Source organism: Henckelia pumila, chromosome 4 (genome assembly GCF_033568475.1).
Source record: "Henckelia pumila isolate YLH828 chromosome 4, ASM3356847v2, whole genome shotgun sequence".
In the NCBI taxonomy this organism is placed as follows: domain Eukaryota; kingdom Viridiplantae; phylum Streptophyta; class Magnoliopsida; order Lamiales; family Gesneriaceae; genus Henckelia; species Henckelia pumila.
The window spans coordinates 77,286,870-77,308,608 of record NC_133123.1 but is presented as its reverse complement, the minus strand read 5'-3'; the positions used below and the strand labels follow the sequence as shown (position 1 = coordinate 77,308,608).

Sequence of the window (21,739 nt, the reverse complement as noted above, 5' to 3'; positions counted from 1 at the left end):
ATTTACGTGGAAACCCCTAAAAATTATTTGGGTAAAAACCACGGGCAAGACCAAAAGATTCCACTATAATATTTGGAGAATTACAACCTCTCTCTGTGTTTCCAAAGAGACATTCACTCTCTTAATACGGGAGAAAACCTATCTCACAAATATATATAGAAACACACTCAAAACACTTGAATGTTTAACTGAAGAAATGAACTCAGAATGGGATGCTTTGAAATGAGAATTGTGGCACCTATTTATAGCAAAAGTTTGCTCCGTCTGAACCACAAAGAAAATTTACAATTTGCTTTGCTTGCATGTTTCCGTGTGTGTATATTGCCAGCACATTGCCACCTACCGCCTCATTTATGAGGCTTGACATTTCAAACCGACATTTCTCCCACTTGGAGATTTGATTGAGAATCAAACACATCTCCACACATCATTTCAATCTTGCCATTCCCGCTGCTTACGTTCCTGCTAGGCCACTTGAGGATCTACACCACTCAAACTTCTCTGTGCTTACTGGCTTGGTCAGAAAATCAACTATGTTATCCTTCGCATGGATCTTCTGCATATCCATACTTTCTTCCTCTACTACTTCTCGTACAAAGTGAAATTGAACTCCAATGTGTTTAGTCCTGGAATGAAAGGCTGGATTCCTTGCAATGTGCAAGACACTCTGACTGTCACAAAACAAAGGAATTTTTTCTTGTTTGTGCCCAAGTTCCTCCAATAACCTTTTAATCCATATTGCTTCCTTGCAAGCTTGAGTAGCTGCCATGTATTCTGCCTTCGTTGTAGATAATGACACAACTGTTTGCAGTTTTGAAACCCAGATTACTGCACCTCTTGCAACTGTAAACACATATCCAGTAGTAGATTTTCTCTTATCTGGATCACCCGTATAGTCTGAATCCACATAGCCCTTGAGTGTAAGACCTAATCCTCCAAAACATAAAGCAGCATTCGAGGTACCTTTAATGTATCTAAGGATCCTCTTAAATGTGCTCCAATGCTCTTGTCCAGGATTCGCCATATACCGACTGACTGCTCCCACTGCTTGTGCAATGTCTGGTCTTGTACAAATCATAGCGAACATTAAACTTTCCACTGCTGATGCATACGGTACTCGAGACATCTCCATCCTCTCTGATTCACTGCTAGGACACATCTCAGAAGATAACTTGAAGTTAATAGGAAGAGGGGTTGAAACTGACTTACTATCTTGCATGTTGAAGCGGTGCAAGACTTTCTTCAAATAATTTTTTTGGGAAAGCCAAATCTTCCTATAGCTTCTGTCTCGGTGAATTTGCATCCCTAGAATCTTGTTTGCTGGTCCCAAGTCCTTCATATCAAATTCCCTAGCCAACTGTGCCTTCAATTCTTGGACCCGATCTTTGTTGGGGCCTGCTACCAACATGTCGTCCACGTACAACAGCAAAATGATATAATCATCATCACCAGACCTCTTGAAATACGTACAAGGTCTGCACTGAGTCTGTTGTATCCAAGACTCATGATATAGGAATCAAATCTCTTGTACCAACATCTCGGCGCCTGTTTGAGATCGTACATAGATTTGTTCAACCTGCAAACCAAGTTCTCTTTGCATTTTTCTGCAAAACCTTCTGGCTGGAGCATATAGATTTCTTCTTTAAGATCGCCATGAAAAAATGCCGTTTTCACATCTAGCTGTTCTAGATGTAGGTCAAACACCGCACACAATGTCAATACTACCCTGACTGTTGAAAGTCGAACCACAGGAGAAAACATCTCATTGAAGTCGATTCCTTCTTTCTGAGCGTACCCTTTGACAACCAATCTTGCACGATACCGCTCCACTTGGTTATTGCCATCACACTTGATCTTATAGACCCATCCGTTACCGATAGATTTCCTTCCTCGTGGTAGTGTAACAAGATCCCAAGTTTTATTCTTGCCCAATGCTTCCAATTCTTCCTGCATTGCTGTCATCCACAGGGATACATCCGAGCTTTGAGTAGTCTCATGGAAACTCTATGACTCACCATCCTCTGTTAATAGACAATATGCAATGTTGCTTTCAGTGACATAATCTTAAAGCCAACCTGGTGGTCTTCTCTCTCGAGTTGATTGCCTCACTTTGGAAACCTCTGACTCAACTGGTTCTTGTTCCTTGTCCTCCGGTACTGCTTCACAAGAAACTTGATCTTCGTCTGTATTATTTTCCACCTGAATGATAGTAGTTTCTGAATTCAGTGTGCCTTTGTCTCCCTTCACTTTATCTTCCTTGAAGATAACATCTCTGCTGATGATAAGCTTGTGGACAGTAGGATCCCACAAGCGAAACCCATTTACTCCATCAGCATAGCCCAAGAAGATACACTTTCTGGATTTGAAATCCAACTTCGATCTTTCTTGTTCATTGTACAACACGTACATCGGACTTCCAAATGTATGTAACCGAGAATAATCAGCTGGCTTGCCAGTCCACACCTCCATCGGAGTCTTCAAATCAATCGCCACTGAAGGAGAACGATTGATGATGTAAGAAGCGATTTTGTCTGCTTCTGCCCAAAATGACTTTGGTAGATCCGCAGTACTCAACATGACACTTGTTCTGTCCAACAAAGTTCTGTTCATCCGCTCCGCCACTCCATTCTGCTGAGGCGTGTAAGCCGTCGTGAACTGTCTTTTGATGCCCTCATGCTGACAGAATGCATCAAATTCATCACTAGTATATTCTCCTCCATTGTTAGTCCTCAAACACTTGATTTTCTTGTCAGAATTAAGTTCAACCCGCGCTTTGAAAACTTTGAAGACTTCTAAAACATCTGACTTTTTCTTGATTGGATACACCCAACATCTCCTAGAGAAATCATCAATAAACGAGACAAAGTATCTCGCTCCTCCTAGGGATACCACAGGTGCTTGCCAAATATCAGAATGAATCAACTCCAATATGCCTTTGCTTTTGGCAGTAGATGTGCCAAACTTTAATCTGTGTTGTTTACTGGTAACACAATGCTCACAAAAGGGTAGAGTCACTTTTGTAAGCTCCCGCAACAGCTTCCGTTCTGAGAGAATCTTCATTCCTCGTTCTGACATATGCCCGAGCTTTCTATGCCACAACACTGTAGATTCTTCCCCCGAACCAATTGACGCAACAGCTAGTTCCGCCTCTTTGTGTGTTTTCCCCAACAATACATACAGATTTGCAGCAACCTTTTCCGCCTTCATAACCACAAGCGCGCCTTTCATAATCTTCATGATCCCTTTCTCGATACGGGTTTTGCACCCAATATCATCCAATTGCCCCAAAGACAAAAGATTCTTTGTCAGGCCCTTCACATGTCGTACCTCCTGTATGGTGCAAATAGTACCATCAAACATTTTGATTTTAATGGTACCGACCCCAACGATTTCCAAGGCATGATCATTTCCCATGAATACAGATCCTCCTGAGACTGGTTTATACTGATCGAACCATTCTCTCCTTGACGTCATGTGCCACGTCGCTCCTGAATCCATAATCCATGCATCACAAAATTTGTGTCTGCCTTCCGCAACTGTTGCTGCTTCGCTGAATAATATTTCACCACTTCCTGAATTACTGGCCATATTTCCTTGAGATCTCTTCTCATTCCACTTTTGATCGTCCGTGACGTCCGCCGGTCTATCTCTAATAGCTGCCAAGCAATGCTCCTTTGTTAGAATTGCTTGCACCTTCAATTTTCACAGTAAAAAATTGCTTCCATTGAACTTTTCTATCTCGTATTTTGCCGACATCTTGACTACAAGAATCCTGCCTTATAAAATCTTCAAAAAATCTTTCTGATGTGGAAGATCAGTCACAGCTGCAACCACATAGCATACTCAGAATTTTTAGAAATTTTTTGCCAAGGATCTGATACCACTTGTTGGTTCCAGGTGCGGCATCACGAGATATAAACTATGGAAATTGAATAATAAAATAGACACCAAGATTTACGTGGAAAACCCCTAAAAATTATTTGGGTAAAAACCACGGGCAAGACCAAAAGATTCCATTATAATATTTGGAGAATTACAACCTCTCTCTGTGTTTCCAAAGAGACACTCACTCTCTTAATACAGGAAAAAACCTATCTCACAAATATATATAGAAACACACTCAAAACAATTGAATGTTTAACTGAAGAAATGAAATCAGAATGGGATGCTTTGAAATGAGAATTGTGGCACCTATTTATAGCAAAAGTTTGCTCCGTCTGAACCACAAAGAAAATTTACAATTTGCTTTGCTTGCATGTTTCCGTGTGTGTATATTGCCAGCACATTGCCACCTAGGGCTGGGGAAAAATACCGAAATGCCAAAAATACCGTCATACCGTATCGAAAAATTTACCGAATATACCGAAAAATCGGTATACCGAAAATTTCGGTACGGTATGATACTGTACCGAAATTTTCGGTATCGGTATCGGTATATAAATTTTTTTTTCGGTATATCGGATATACCGAATTATTATTATTTTTTAAATTTTTCACGGAATACCTAAAAAAAACTCGGTATACCGAAATTTTTTTGGTATACCGAGTTTTTTTTCGGTATACCGATAAATTTCGATATACCAAATTTTTTTTTATTGCCGGTATGGTATCCGGTATAAAATTCTCCATACCGAAAATTCGGCATACCGAAAATTCGGTAACACCGGTATAAAATTCTTCATACCGATACGATACGGTATGGTATACGGTACCATGGTTTGGTACGGTATACCGTATCGTACCCAGCCCTATTGCCACCTACCGCCTCATTTATGAGGCTTGACATTTCAAACCGACAGATAAAACATCTACATAAAGATATGAATGAATCTGGAAGCAGATTTTTATTTCTTTTTTTTTTTTGAAAAAAAACTTCTTTGCATATTTTATCGAACATGTTAAAAGCACTCTTTTGACTAGGGCTGGCATACCGTATCGAAATACCGGAATTTTGGCATAACATACCGAAATTTTTTCGATATACAGACATTTTTCGGTATACGAATTTTTTTTTCGATATCTATACGGTATCAATATGGATTTTTTTCGTACCAAAGTTTCGGAATTTTACTATCGATATCGGTATGAATTTTTTTCATACCAATATTTGTAGTAAGGTATACCGAAAAACCACCCCTACTTTTGACTAATAATTATTTGCTTTTTAAGGTTAAAGATGCTATTCAAAAGTCATTTTGATCAAAATAATTTTGTGATTTATATTAAAACCAAATTAGCATCCTTCCCAGGTTAAAGATGCTATTCAAAGATGCATGTTACATAAAGATATAAGGAGCAAATGTAGGAAAATATTTTGGTGTACGTGTCACTAACCCACCAAAATAGTTTTTTAAGTGGTGCTCAACTTTTGTACTATGGTATAGATAATAGATGTATAGATGAAACAAACTTGATATGTTACAAAATAGAAACATACATGTATTTAGAAAACAGAAAAGTATAGGACAAAATTCAGAACTCAAAAAAAAAAAAAAAGAAGATGGTGCATCGAACTATTTAGATCCAATATATATATATATATATATATAGAGTTTTGCTATGTTGCCCACCAACTATGCCCAACTTTATGCCCACCATATACAAGTCAACTCACCTATTGTACGGGTCAAATCATGACTTGTACATGGTGGGCACGGAGGTGGGCATGATTGGTGGGCAACATAAGGTTTTTAATTTTTGTAAGGGAGCCAAACATCAAACTAAAACCTCTTATTATGTCAACCACATTTAATCAAAAGCGACAAACACATGGCTTCAATTTGTTTCATTAACATTTTTTTTTTAAAAAAAATCTATCATTAACATTTGGTTTACTCTTCTTGTACTTTCATATAGTCAATTTAAAACTCATTCCATAATGTAACGTCGGTGCAAAAATTTCGAAGTTATTAACTTAAAAAAAAAAATGCAGCATTCCTTGAAAAGAAATGAAGATACCATATTATAATTTTCATTGTTCTTAATAATCATGTTTTCATGATTTAGCTTTCATCCAAATTTACAAAAATAAAAAATTTCCTATTAAATATATATCGCAAACTTTTCAATGAATAACATGTCTTGGAGAAATTTAAGGCAAAAAATAATTTGAGGTGACTTTGGGAGAAATATGCAAGTCACTTGGAGATGCACCAAATGAATGGTATTATAAAGATTTTATTACTAAGATTCTCACACAACTTCAGCATACACTCCAGTGTTCCATCTTTATCCCATACATGTGATTATTAGACGGGGAAAATTCAAAAATTATCATCGAGGGGAATATACATATATATACATGCTAAAGTATGAATGATGACAAAGTTTTTGCATTGTGTATTTATTATATTGTCCAAAAAATATGAATGAGTTTTATTAATTGCATGAACATGAGTGGATAAATGGTGTAAAATTTATGGTCAAATTTGTGATATTGAATTTTTGAAATTCATTTAATTGGTGTATTTATTTATTTTTTATCCATTAAATACAACATTTTAGTTGTTGTCATCAAATTCAAACAATATTGAGAAGAAAATTATAAATATAAAACATTATTATATTTTTTCCTTATAAACTATTGTTGATTTTTTTTAAGTGAATCATTTTTATTTTAATATTTATGAGTATTATTAGTGATGATTTTGTCTTGAAAAATATAAAATTATAATAAGGTAAACAAGAGGCAAAAAAACTCTTATGATTATGATAATATAATAGTAAGATACTAATAAAAATGCAATTATTTTTAGTATGATGAATTAATCATATTGAAATATATAATGAATTACATATAAATTGTAACAAATATAGAAACGAAAAGAAATTTACATACTTTTTGTACTAACACAATAAAAATAATTGATCATTTAATATTTTTAGCAATATTTACGCATCTATAAATGTTGTGTTTATATAATATAAGGATAGAAAACATCACTATAAATGTTATGAAGAATAAATTTTATAATTTAATATACTAATATAATCATTCTTTATTAGAAAGAAAATAAAAAAAATAATATAATATTTTTTGAACTCATTAAACACAACATTTTAATTGGTTTTTGTTGGAGATCAAACTCTAGAATTTCGGTGATTACAAAGTCAAAACAAAACCAAGTAAATAAATTAATCGGACTCATCAAATATTAAAGACTAAAGATTTCAACGACAGTTGCCAGATCAAAGTATCGTGATTAAACCAAGATACAGATCAAGCTTCACAGATCTTATTACACCGGATCGATTGAGACAAGACCAAATGGTCAACAATCAGATCGAAGCTTCATCAGGAATCTATCCGTTGCTGTAATTGAAGAAAACGACAAAATCATTTAATGAGAATTTGAACGTTGATCGGCCTTCGCTTTAAGTCAAGATTTGTGAGCTATTTATGAGATATGCTGACAGCCCAATATCAAAAATTGCTGGCGGCTCACTGTCTACTTTTGGAAACTATAAATACTCAAGCATTTTGAAGATTCAAGACAAGGAGACCAAGAGTAAAAATTACAAAGCAATCAAATTCAAAGTCAAAAAAGCCTTCACTCAATATACCAACTCAGATACTTATTTCATCAGATCAAAGTCTCGATATTCTGAGTTAGAACACAACACAAATCAATCAAAGCTCAAAGATACACTTCAAATCGATCCAGATCAAAGCTACAGCTTCCCAGTTCAAACCATCGAAGCATACTCTGTTGCTTCATCTTGTAAACTCTAAGTAGAAAAATTATTCTACTTCGAGTTAGAGTATTGCTAGGAGTTCCTATCAAAGGATTGATTGGATTAGATTTGTACAAAGGAATTGTATAAGTCAAAGTCTTCTAGTGGAATCCTTCTGGAAACAGAAGAAGGGGTGACGTAGGAGAATTCATCTCCGAACATCCAGAAACAACTCTATCTCTTTACTGCAATTATTTCATTTCATTTGCATTAGTACTATTAGGCATTCAATCTGTGAGGAAGATTATTTCCGCCTGACTTGCTCAGATCTTTCGAACAGATCAAAAGTTTTAAGCAAACAAAACTTATGTCTGACTCTTACAAATCAGATCGAAGTACTCACAAAATTTTATATTGTGTATTCACCCCCCCTCTACACATATTTCGATCCTAATAAGTGGTATCAGAGAGGTTCTTGCTTATCACCTGAATCGTCTCTTAAACTATGGCATCTTTAGCTATGACATCGTTTATAAAAATCCCTATGTTTTCAAAAGAAGATTATGATGACTGGAAAATTCGTATGCAGGCACATCTATCAGCACTGGATGATGATATGTGGTTCGTTGTAACAGATGGACCAATGAAGATTATGAAAGTCAACACTGCTGTTGCTATTACTGAAGGTGCTCCTCAGATGATAGAAAAGCCTCGATCTGAATGAACTTCTGAAGATAAAAGGAAAGCCAATCTTGACAATGTTGCCAGAGATATTCTATACAAAACTCTGGACAAAAACATGTTTAGCAAGATCAAAAGCTGCACTACTGCCAAAGAAATATGGGAGAAGCTCACTCAATTATGTGAAGGAAATGATCAAACGAAAGAAAACAAACTCATGATGGCTATTCAAAAGTTTGACAATATCAAGATGAAATCAGGAGAAACAATGAATGAATTTGATGAAAGATTCAGCAGCATTATGATCGAGCTAAATGCACTTGGAAAGAGTTACAACAATCGTGAAGTAACACTCAAAGTCATGAGAGCTCTGCCACGAGAATGGGATGTAAAGACAGTCGCTATGAGGGAATCCAAGGATCTCAATAAAATCGAACTACATGATCTATTTGCAGATCTTAAAGCTTATGAATTCGAACTGGGAGTTCGAACTGAGGAAGACACATCAACATCACAAGTTACCAAAGCTCTCACTGCAGCAGATGAAATTCCAGCAACCAAGACTGCAGAACAAATCAGTAGCGATGCAATGTCACTATTTGTAAAGAAGTTTGGAAGATTCATGAGAAAGAATCACAACAGTTTCCAAAGAGCTAACAGATCAAGCTTCAAACCAAAAGAACCAGTTGAAAAAAATCGAGCTTGTTACAACTGTGAAAAAGAAGGACACTTCATAGCTGACTGTACCAAACCCAAAAAGGATGAGAAAAGAACATCATACAAGAAGAACTCAAGAGAAGAAAGAAAAAGATTCAGCAGGAAGAAAGAACAAAAGGCCCTCTTAGCAGATGAAAGCAATAGCAAATGGGCAAAATCAGATTCTACCTCATCCGACTCAGAAGCATCGTCAAGTGAAAGTAAAGATGAGGCTGTCAAATGTCTTATGGCTAATAACGCTGACATTCCAGACGATGGAGAGGTACTTGACTTTAATTCTGATGAATTTAGTAAGGAAGATCTTATCAATGCATTAAATGAGATGGTTAATGAATATCGCATGCTATTTCTTAAGTTTGATGAAGTCAGAACAAATGGAAAGAGCACAACAGATAAGTCAGATCAAAGTAACTCGAATGAGTACACTGGATCAGACAGTCTAAAAGCTCAGATAAATTTGCTAATGACCGAAAACAATGATATGAGAAGCAAGCTACAAGAAACTTTATCTGAAAATCAGAGATTAACAGATCTAGTAAACTCTTGGAATAAAGCATCGATATCCTTAGGTAAACTTACCGGAATGCAAAAGCAAGCTGGAGATAAATCTGGCTTAGGCTAAAACACAAATGAAGGTAGTTCATCTACTCCAATCACTCAATTGTGTCTGGAAAATAACGGCTTAAAGTATATGAAGTTTGTGAGATCCAGCACGATATATGAACCAAAGATCCCTATGACATATTCAATGCCTCATCAGAGCAAACTCTTACACAGAGGGCTGGGATATGTTGAGCCAGATAGATCTAAGTCAGGATGGACTAGATCTAGATCAAATTGGTCTAGAAATAGTTCTGAAAGACAGAGAACTTCGTCAACTCAACATAAACCACATTCTAACAGCTCGTATAGAAAGTATTGGAATTCAAATGGGAATAATCGATCTGATCACAACACTTGGCACACACAGCACAAAGCACAAAGGTCATCAGATAAATATGTTATTCCCAAAGGACAACATCATGGAAAGCCTATAAGGATAATCCAAGTATGGATTCCAAAGGGATTAATCCAGCGTGGACCCAAGTAGGAATGAGGACCAAAGTTATTTTACTTTATTTTTGTAGGAAAACAAGGGCGAATTGATCAAACAAACAGTGTGGTATCTGGATAGTGGATGCTCAAGGCATATGACAGGAGACAGAAGAATGCTATCTGAATATATACCAGGATCAGGATCTAAGATTACTTTTGGAGATAACTCTAAAGGTACAACCATGGGTAAGGGTAAGCTTATCCATGGAAATATTCATATTAAAGATGTATTACTCGTAGAAAATTTGAAATACAATCTGATTAGTATTAGTCAATTGTGTGACTATGACTACTGCGTAGAGTTCCAAAAGCACACTTGCACTGTAAAAGATCAATCTGGACTAATCATTATGACAGGTGAAAGAAATGGAAACACTTATAAAGTCAATTGGTCGGATCAACCATTCACTTCAGTCTGTCTGGTAGCAGCAAAAGTGAACCAAAATTGGTTATGGCACAAGAGACTAAATCACTTGAACTTCAAAGCTTTAGCCAATCTGAGTAAACATGAATTGGTTACAGGTCTGCCTAAAATCGAGTTTTCAAAAGATAAAATTTGTTCTGCCTACCAACTAGGTAAGCAGATCAGATCAACTTTTAAAAACAAAGGATGTAAGTCATCCTCCAAAAGATTAGAACTATTGCACATGGATCTTTTTGGTCCTATACCAGTAACAAGCTTAGGGGGAATGAAGTACACCTTGGTTATTGTTGATGATTTCTCAAGATTCACTTGGGTGATATTTTTAAAATCCAAAGATCAAACTGCCACCCAATTGATTAAACTCCTTTTAAGACTTCGAAATGAGAAATCTCAATCGATTGATAAAATTAGAAGTGATAGAGGAACCGAGTTTACAAATCAAACTCTGTCTACTTATCTTGAAAATCATGGAATCAAGCATGAGTATTCAGCAGCTAGAACGCCACAACAAAATGATGTTGCAGAAAGGAGAAATAGAACTCTAAAGGAAGCTGCTAGAACAATGATTGCTGATTTAGGTATTTCACAAAAGTTTTGGGCACAAGCTGTAAACACAGCTTGTTACACTCAGAACAAATCAATGATTAATAAGAAAGTTGGAAAAACACCTTATGAGATCTGGTATGGTAAAGTTCCAATGATATCATAATTCAAGGTATTTGGTTGCAAATGTTTCATTCACAACAATGGTAAGACTCATCTGACTACACTCGATGTCAGATCAGATGCTGGTTTGTTTCTTGGATATTCATCTGTTAGTAAAGCTTATAGGGTATATAATACTAAATCTCTAACAGTTGAAGAATCTATACATGTTGTTTTTGATGAAACATCTGTCACTAATGAATCTTCAAGCCTAAATGATCTCAGTAAAAGAATTGAGGATGCAAAGCTTGATTCAGATGATGAAGAAGAAATCCAGATCATACAAAATATTCAATGTGAACCAGATCTAGTTGAAGAACAGAGACCAGAAGAACCACCAGTTGAGAATGAGATTACTACAAACACAGATCATATTGCACATCACGATGATCAAGATCAACAAGGAAATACAGATCAACTTGGTCCAAATTACAGATGGTCCAAAACTCATCCACCAAACTTAGTAATAGGTAATCCATCTGCACCTTTGATAACCAGAGGTCAGATGATTAATGAATTCATGCATGCTGCTTTTATTTCTCATATAGAACCTAAGAAAGTAGAAGAAGCTCTTCTTGACAGTAATTGGATAGAAGCCATGCAAGATGAATTGAATCAATTCAAAAGAAATTCTGTCTAGCATTTAGTTCCTAGACCTTTAGATAAATCTATAATAGGAACTAGATGGGTATTTAAAAATAAACTCAATGAAAGTGGTAATGTAGTAAGAAATAAGGCTCGATTAGTAGCACAGGGTTACAGACAAGAAGATGTCATTGATTTTGACAAAAACTTTGCTCCTGTAGTTAAACTTGAAGCCATTCGAATTTTCCTTGCTTAAGCTGCTTTCAAGAATTTTAAGGTATTTCTGATGGATGTTAAAAGCGCATTTCTAAATGGTCTTCTCCAAGAAGAAGTGTTTGTAGAACAACCCCCAGGATTCGAAAGTCAAACTTATCCAGATCATGTATTCAAACTAGATAAAGCTCTTTATGGGTTAAAACAAGCTCCACGAGCTTGGTATGATACTCTTTCACTTTTTTTTAATGATCACGGTTTTACTATTGGCTCTGTAGATAAAACTCTTTTTAAGTTTGTCAAAGACGATCATACTTTATTAGTACAAATATATGTTGATGATATCATATTTGGGTCATCTAACCCCAAATTATGCAAAAAGTTTTCTAAGATGATGCAGGACAAATTCGAGATAAGTATGATGAGAGAATTAACATTTTTTCTGGGATTGCAATTCAGACAGATGGAAAAGGGAATATTCATTAACCAGGTCAAATACACAAAATAACTTCTAAAGAAGTTTGGAATGGAGAATTGCTCTGCTGCTAGTACTCCAATGAGTGCTTCAATCAAATTGGATAAAGATGAAGCTGGACCTTCGGTAGATCAAACTCTATTCAGAGGAATTATAGGTTCCTTACTCTATCTGACAGCAAGCAGACCGAATATTATGTTCTCAGTCAGCCTGTGTGCAAGATTTCAATCTGATCTGAAGCAATCTCACTATATTGCCGCAAAAAGAATCCTAAAATATCTCAAGGGAACTCAAAATGTTGGGTTATGGTATCCAAAAGATTCTAGTTTTAATCTAATTGGTTACTCAGATGCAGATTATGCAGGTTGCAGAATTGATCGTAAAATCACAAGTGGGACTTGTCAATTTCTTGGTGACAGGCTTATTTCTTGGTTCAGTAAGAAACAAACATCTATTGCTACATCTACAGCAGAATCAGAATACTTAGCTGCTGGAAGTTGTTGTGCACAATTGCTCTGGATATAACAACAACTTAGAGATTATGGTGTTGATTCATCTGAATCACCAATTTTCTGTGATAATACCAGTGCAATTGTTATCACATACAATCCGGTTCTACATTCCAGAATGAAGCATATTGATATTCGTCATCATTTCATTCGAGATCATGTTCAAAAGAAAGATGTTCGTCTGGAACATGTTTCAACCGATTTGCAAGTTTCCGATATTTTCACCAAACCATTACCCGACGCTAAGTTTTCTTATTTTTGAAATGTTCTTGGTTTAGTTGATATCGATTAAATAAATCACATGTTTAGGGGGAATATCTGCTTAACACTTAATTTTTATATCTACTCGTTTCAGTACATTTAACAGATAAAGAACATAAAACTTATTACATTTCACTGATTTGTCTCATAAGCTATACGAGCTAGATCTATTCTTCTATGCATCTCATGGCTCCAGTTGATCATCCAAGTAATTAGGGAGCCTTGACCATTGCAGACGTCATCTTCAAAGCAAATGTTCTGCATTTCATCTCGCTCTGTGAGGAGAATGACAAGACGAACTCCAGAAGACTTCAAGACATCTCTAGCACGATGAGTACCTAGCATGATTTTACACCACTGCATCCTAGCACAATTTTGACGATGCATTGCCTGAGTCACCGGAGGAGGATTCGGATGAGGACAGCGAATGGAATCAAGGAAATTCCACATCCTCATTCCGCGCTCAAACACCCTTCTCCTGTATAAATCCTTTCGGATTTCATACCCTTGCTCAACAGATGGAACAACGGTGCTATTATTCTCACTTGCCATTTACTCTTACTGCTTTAAATTATGAGTTGCTAGTGTCTTGTAACTTTGCTTCTTATAGGGACAGATAAATGGATGAAAAAGCTTCAGCCACTTCAACTTCTTTAAACGTCCAATCAACTTCTACCTATTTATTACGGGAATTCAATTTGATCTGCCTAGATCGTGATAATTCTTCTTGAGATTATCAAAACCTTTCTAATTCTCTTTGACTTTATTGCAGAAATTTGATAAGTCGCAAAACTATTTCACAGACAACTTGTCCAATCACATTTATTTTATTTTATCTTCTGTGCTTTTTGCTTCGTAACCTTCAAAATATCATAATCATTTTTCGTAATTTTTTTTATTAGTTCAATTTTTTTTGGATATTTCATCTGACTTTGGATCTTTCATCCGACTAAAGATGAAACGTTTAGTTTAAATTTTTATCTGGATAAATCTTCATTTTATTCGATGCTGGTTAAGTTTTCTCTAGTATTTTTGTTTATACTCACAAGTATCAATCGCACGCACAAAACACAAAACTTATAAGATAAAACATAATATTTCTTTGCATAATTCAAAGGTAGTATACATCATACTCTTCATACTAGCTTAATCTCCTAAATTTTCTCTCATTGGCCCCCAAACCCGCTTTCTCACATCAGCATCCAAACGCCACTTGTTCAACCATTCCAACACAACCGGATCAAAATGCCTCCCTTTGAACTCACCTGCATTGATCAGATGAGTGAGGACCCTCACTTCCTTCCTGTACACCAGAAAGGAAACACCCTGATTCGAGAGGATCTCCTCAACGCTTATGGCACCCAGCAACTCCTTGTACTTGTCCTTGCGATCCTCAAGCTCGCAAACATCCTCATGCTTGCGTGGAGGAAATGGCGTCTGATGATACATCCGAATCTCTTCCATTTTGAACCAGAGACGCATTACCCACTTCAGGATAAATTCCTGAAGTTCTTCCTTAAATTCCTCAAGAGACAGATTAGAACTCATTTTCCTTATTTGAGTCTATAGTTTGAGTATGAAACGGAATACTTGGAAGATACATCCGAGTGGGTATTTATAAGGAATTTATTTACTTATTTATTTATTTATTTATTTATGTCGATATGCATTCCCAAGATAATATTAAAAAGTATTTATTTTTTTTTACCGCGTGCTTGGCATCCCACATCAGCCGCACTTTTTGAATTTGAAAAGTCGCTTACGTCATCTGCCACGTGCTTAGCATCTTAAAAATTATTGGAAAAATGCCTCTTCTACACTTCGCATTCTTCTGAGTCCTAATTTGCTCCTTCTTCGCAAAAACGAGATTACTTGCATTTATTTTTCGATTTGCAGGACAAAGATAGCGCCCATTACCCAAAACGTTCTTCTCATCGATTTTCACACAATATTCGATCTGACAGATCAAGGATTGGTGGATATGTTCAGAACGATTGAAGCATCTGGGCTGCGGAAATTTCTCGAAGGCGGGAAATTGCTTTACAAGCAAGCCCTACCCAAATTATTTCAGACAGCCAAAGTTGAAGACGACTCCATCTCTACAAGTCTTGGTGGAGAATCTGTCCGCATCACCTCTACCCTTTTCACTTCATCATTTGATTTTCCGAGACAGGGTATAACTGATTTCTCATCAATCTCTGCTGAAACAAAGAAGCAGATGAAGAACATGTACTCCTTGACAAACAAGCCAATTCGCATTCCGTGCAAGAAGAAGGAATTGAAGATGGAATTCAGGATTCTACACGATATTGTGGCCAAATCTCTTCTGGCCAAAGCAGGTTCTTTCGATGCAATTACATCTGAGAAATTTGATGTTATGGTTGCTATATCTGCTGGTATTACCGTAAATTGGTCAGTTGTTCTATTCAATATTCTATCTGCTATGATAACTACACCTACAGAACAATCTCAAGGATTTGCAGTTCAAATCGAAGATATTCTGAATGATCTGAATGTCCATCTGGGACCCTCGTCTGCACTTCATCCGCAAAAGACTTTAAATGAAAGAGCCATTAATGTATACAAAGCTAAACAGCTGATTATTTTCAAGCATGGTTCATCTCACTTGGATAAGATTGAAGACTTAACGCTCCAGGATGAATCTAAATTATTGGCCATCACATCAACAAAGGAAGCTACGCCTACAAGGAGAACAGTTCCTAGAAGGAAGACTACAGCAAAGAGATATTTTTTAGCAATTTCATCTGAGTCCGAATCTTCTGAATCAGATCAAATTACTACTGCTGTCATCATTCCACCTCATCCGCAGAAAAGAAGAAGAATAGTCAGGATTCCTCAGATTCCAATGCCTATTCCATCTGCACCAGTTCCAGCTATTCCTCTCTCTATGGTAGAAGATGTTGTTCCACCAGTGACTCAACTTAATGTATCCATGCTTCAGTCCGGATTCTTCAAACAGCCTGATGATGTACCAAATCTACTGTCAAACATTCAAAGGATTATTGATCTGACTGCTGAACACATTATCAAAAATGTGGATCTAAAAATGAAGTCGTTTGACAGATGGGTCTTTCATCGGACTGAGGATCATTTCATCAACATCAAGGAATTGAACACACTGGACAAAATTGCAGTCCTTGAAGATAAAATTCTTGAATGGGCTGAAACAAGAATGGTGTCTAGAGCCTTGAACAGAAGAGAGTTTGTTCAACTTAGGCTACGGGAAAGCACTCTTCGACACATCATTCAAACACAGAGATCCAAGTTCAATCCAACCAGTCTGGATATTTTTGATAAGACCGCCGCATTTAACCAACTGGAGAATGATGCTAATCTGATGACAGGAAATGCTCAACTTATGAGACAAGAATTTCCATCAGAAGCACCAGTCAGAGTTCAACCTTCATCTTTTACTCATCCGGCTGAAACAGATGAACTTTCTCTGATAGATGAACTCACTCTCTCTGTCGAACCAATCGATGCGAGCATTTTATCAGCTAAGGATACTTCTGTTCCAGAAGAGTCATTAATCATTGATATTGTTCCCACAGATCAGTCTGCTCAGGAATTTCAATACAAGGAACCACTGATTCCTTCGATCTCTGAAGATGTGTCAGCTGATCGATCTGGTAATACAGAACAGCCTGACTCTTCTGTTCCTCCTGAACTTTTAACCACTGAGAAAGAAATAGAAGTACCACTTGCTGCATCTACGGTTCTCAACACTCCACCAGTTGAAACTATTATCTCTAGTAAAGAACAAGTTGCAGATGAATTGCAAATGGATACCTCTGTTCCGAATGATTCCCATATTGAAGATATCATCATGGACTCTCCAGAACGAACAAAGACCTCTGCTATTGATCCGCACACAACACTGGTACCATTTGTTCCAATGGAAGAACAAAGTTGTCTCTTATCTGACGAGTCTCTGATGATAGATCCTTCTGAGCAATTGGTAATGGATTTGCCTCCTATCTTTGAGATAGTTAAAACTGATCTTATTCATAGTATATTCAGGCCTATTACCATTATGTTCAAAGACAAGTTGGATCTTCCATCTACATCTCTCTCAGAGATTTGCATCACAGATCCAGAGAGAACATCCGAGCTTATGAAGGACATTACCCTTACACCTCCTGTTGCTTCTGCTTCACTACTTCAAATTAGTGCTTCTACTTCTACTGACGCAACTGAAGCTCATCTCTCTCATCCGGTTGACATCAGACCAGATCAACACTTGGCTAATTCACTCACTCAACTCTCTACTATAGTCGGTGAATTGCAAGCTAATCAGCTGCAAACTTCTACTGAGCTGCGTGATTTCAAATCACATGTGCTGATAATGGTAAACAACATTAGTGAATCTGTTCTGAATGTCCGAAAGCAACACACTGCAGAATATATAAATATTCTTCGGAAGCTTGAAGGTATCGAAGCCTCCACTGAAGCTCACACCAAACAGATTCATGACACTTTTGGTACTCAGCTCACAGTTATTCTAGATCTTTTATCTGAGGGTGGTGTTGCCAAAAAGGGGGAAAAGGCTAAAGGCAAGAGAAAGAAGTAAAACTTTCAGTTAAGAAGAAAAGCAGAGGCAAGCAGATCTGAAGAATTAATTTTCGACATTTATTTTGTCTAAAATTATTATTTGATCTATGACAGAAAATTTTAGAAAAGATTTTCGATCTATCATCTTCATCATATTTTTGATCCGAATATTAACTTGGTTTTGACATCACCAAAAAGGGGAAAATTGTTGGAGATCAAACTCTAGAATTTCGGTGATTACAAAGTCAAAACAAAACCAAGTAAATAAATTAATCGGACTCATCAAATATAAAAGACTAAAGATTTCTACGAAAGTTGTCAGATCAAAGTATCGTGATTAAACCAAGATACAGATCAAGCTTCACAGATCTTATTACACCGGATCGATTGAGACAAGACCAAATGGTCAACAACCAGATCGAAGCTTCATCAGGAATCTATCCGTTGCTGTAATTGAAGAAAACGACAAAATCATTTAATGAGAATTTGAACGTTGATCGGCCTTCGCTTTAAGTCAAGATTTGTGAGCTATTTATAAGATATGCTGGCAGCCCAATATCAGAAATTGCTGGCGGCTCACTGTCTACTTTTGGAAACTATAAATACTCAAGCATTTTGAAGATTCAAGACAAGGAGACCAAGAGTGAAAATTACAAAGCAATCAAATTCAAAGTCGAAAAAGCCTTTACTCAATATACCAACTCAGATACTTATTTCATCAGATCAAAGTTTCGATATTCTGAGTTAGAACACAACACAAATCGATCAAAGCTCAAAGATACACTTCAAATCGATCCAGATCAAAGATACAGTTTCCCAGTTCAAACCATCGAAGCATACTCTGTTGCTTCATCTTGTAAACTCTAAGTAGAAAAATTGTTCTACTTCGAGTTAGAGTATTGCTAGGAGTTTCTATCAAAGGATTGATTGGATTGGATTTGTACAAAGGAATTGTATAAGTCAAAGTCTTCTAGTGGAATCCTTCTGGAAACAGAAGAAGGGGTGACGTAGGAGAATTCATCTCCGAACATCCAGAAACAACTCTATCTCTTTACTGCAATTATTTCATTTCATTTGCATTAGTACTATTAGGCATTCAATCTGTGAGGAAGATTATTTCCGCCTGACTTGCTCAGATCTTTCGAACAGATCAAAAGTTTTAAGCAAACAAAACTTATGTCTGACTCTTACAAATCAGATCGAAGTACTCGCAAAATTTTATATTGTGTATTCACCCCCCCTCTACACATATTTCGATCCTAACAGTTTTTTAAATATCATATTGCATTTATAAAGTTAATCTCATATACTATTACAATATAAATGCAATCAAAGAATAAATTATTTTCATATAGTTTATTTATTATTAAAAATACAATGTGTCAATTCACTTCTTATTTAATTATAAAATTGGAAAAATGGTGTAAAATTTAGGGTCAAATTTGTGATATTGAATTTTTGAAAATTAATGTGTTTCTTATTCATTTAATTAGTGTATTTATTTATTTTTTTATCCATTGAATAAATATTTTAATGGTTGTCATCAAATTGCTAAATTCATTATTTAAAAAAAATAATGAGAAAAAACTTAAAAAAAGAGAATTTATAATATATATATTTTCTTAAAAACTATTGTTGAATTTTCTAAGTGAATCATTTTTATTTTTAATATTTATGAGTATTATTAGTGATTATTTTATGTCTTGAAAAATATAAAGTTATAAGGTAAATTAAGAGGCAAAAAAACTCTTATGATTATGATAATATAATTGTAAGATACTAATAAAAATAAAATTATTTTTAGTATGATGAATTAATCATATTGAATTAATAGATAATAAAATACATATACATTGTAACAAATATAGAAACAGGAAGAGATTCACATACTTCATGTACTATTACAATGAAAATAACTGAACATTTAAATTTTTTTAGCAATATTTACACATTTTCAAATGTTTTTTTTATATAATATATGGATAAAAAAAGTCACTATAAATGTTATGAATAATAAATTTCATAATTTAATATATTAATATAAGCATTCTTTATTAGAAAGAAAATAAAAAAATATAATATTTGTTGAACTTATTAAATAAAAAATTTTAATTATTTTTCCGAATATCATATTGTATTTATAAAGTTAACCTTATATACTATTATAATATAAGTACAATCAAGAAATAAAATATTTTCATATAGTTTTTTATTATTAAAAATACAATGTGTCAATTCGTTTCTTATTTAATTATTTATATGATCGAGGGGGAGGGGGGGGGGGGGGTTTAGGGTTGGTTTAGCGACTGAATTTTTACTACCTTGATGTCGATGTAAGTTGACAAACAAGTTAAATGTGCAGAAATATGTCAACGAACAGATTCTGAACAGCAAGTGTGAAAATAAGTGCGAAACTGAAGTGAAAGAGGTAAACTGAAAGTATGAGACAACAAGTGTTTCTGGATGTTCGGAGATTTCAAAAACTCATACGTCATCCCTTCTCCTCCTCGAAATTAAGGATAACTCTAGAAAACTTTGAATTTTACAATCAACTTGCAAAACCCTACTCCAAGACTAAGACTTATACACAATCGTCTATTTTAGAACTCCTAGTTACAACACAAAACCAGTCTTCGACTGAATGAAATTCAAGAGTATTATACCTCGATTACAAGTGCACAAATTGATCCTTAAATGATCGAATAACAACTAAGAAAGTATGCTTTGAGTTTTTTGATCAGATTAGCTCGAAAATTTTTGAAAGCTTGCTTGCAATAAAAGATAATGAGCGAGTATTCAAATGTTCTGGAGAGCCTTCCTCAACTGATCAAGATGTCTATTTATAGGCTTGGGTGCCAACGGTTATAAATTTAAATATACATTGAAATCCCCAAATTCTTCTCATTGCACTGTTTGTATTTCCCTTGTCAACATTCTCTACAAAAAGTACACTCTGAATATGCGGCGGTCTCTTGCAGAAATGTCAGCGTACGGATATCCTTATCCGCTGAGATAAACTGGATGACAACGTGATTATTCTCTGAGTATGAGCTTCAATTTAGTGATAGTGACATTGTAGCGACCCTACCCGGATCCACTACCTAATCAGAGTTAAGAGCATAATTAAGCATGCATTAAATAAATCGCTGCGGAAAACTTAAATAAAAGCAGACCGGCAGAATACAACCGGTTAAACAAATTTGATTATACAACCCAATCGAATAAATAAGACTAAAGGGCAAAACCTACAGCTAATCCTACTGTCTTCACTGATCACTGGCTACTCCAAGCTCCTGGTGCTCAATCCTGCACCTACACCTGCCCCGTCGAATGGGGTGTCCAGATACACAGAAAAGACTGGACGTGAACTCTAAGCTCAATACGAAAGCACGGGTAAAACATACAAATATGATGCATGCAAATGACAGGGTATCCATATCTGGGATAACTGTATACAACTGCTCAGTAATGGCGCCTAGGACATGAGTGGTACAACCCGGGGAGAAAACCCTGTGTACACTGCTCATTCCTAATGGACGTAGACCATGTCTTACAGATGCCAGTGCCAGCTAACCCTTCGGTCGCGGGGCGCTCGCCATCAACCGTCTGAACAGGGCTGAACGGCCCTACATGGCTCATCTCAAAAGATGGACATGCACAATATGATATGCACATGCTGCATAATAATATGACACACAAATGCAACATATAAGCATGCAAAACCCGCTGGCTATCTCAGTCAGTACTTACGTACCTTTCTACAGGCAGTTCTAGTAGTCCCACTCTAGGTTCCAAGCCTATAATCAGCTCTACAATGCAAATACTCAT

At 35.8% G+C, this 21,739-nt stretch overlaps 1 protein-coding gene across 1 annotated transcript; it reads right to left on the bottom strand.

Annotated features, from left to right (window-relative positions):
- Positions 1-1,958: 1,958 nt before the first annotated feature.
- On the bottom strand, positions 1,959-3,237 carry LOC140861284 (uncharacterized mitochondrial protein AtMg00300-like). Its single transcript, XM_073264294.1, has 2 exons — positions 2,890-3,237; positions 1,959-2,021 (listed from the first exon to the last, which is right to left on the bottom strand). Exons 1-2 carry the CDS (start codon positions 3,235-3,237, stop codon positions 1,959-1,961), a joined length of 411 nt encoding a protein of 136 aa, XP_073120395.1.
- Between the last annotated feature and the right edge of the window lie 18,502 nt (positions 3,238-21,739).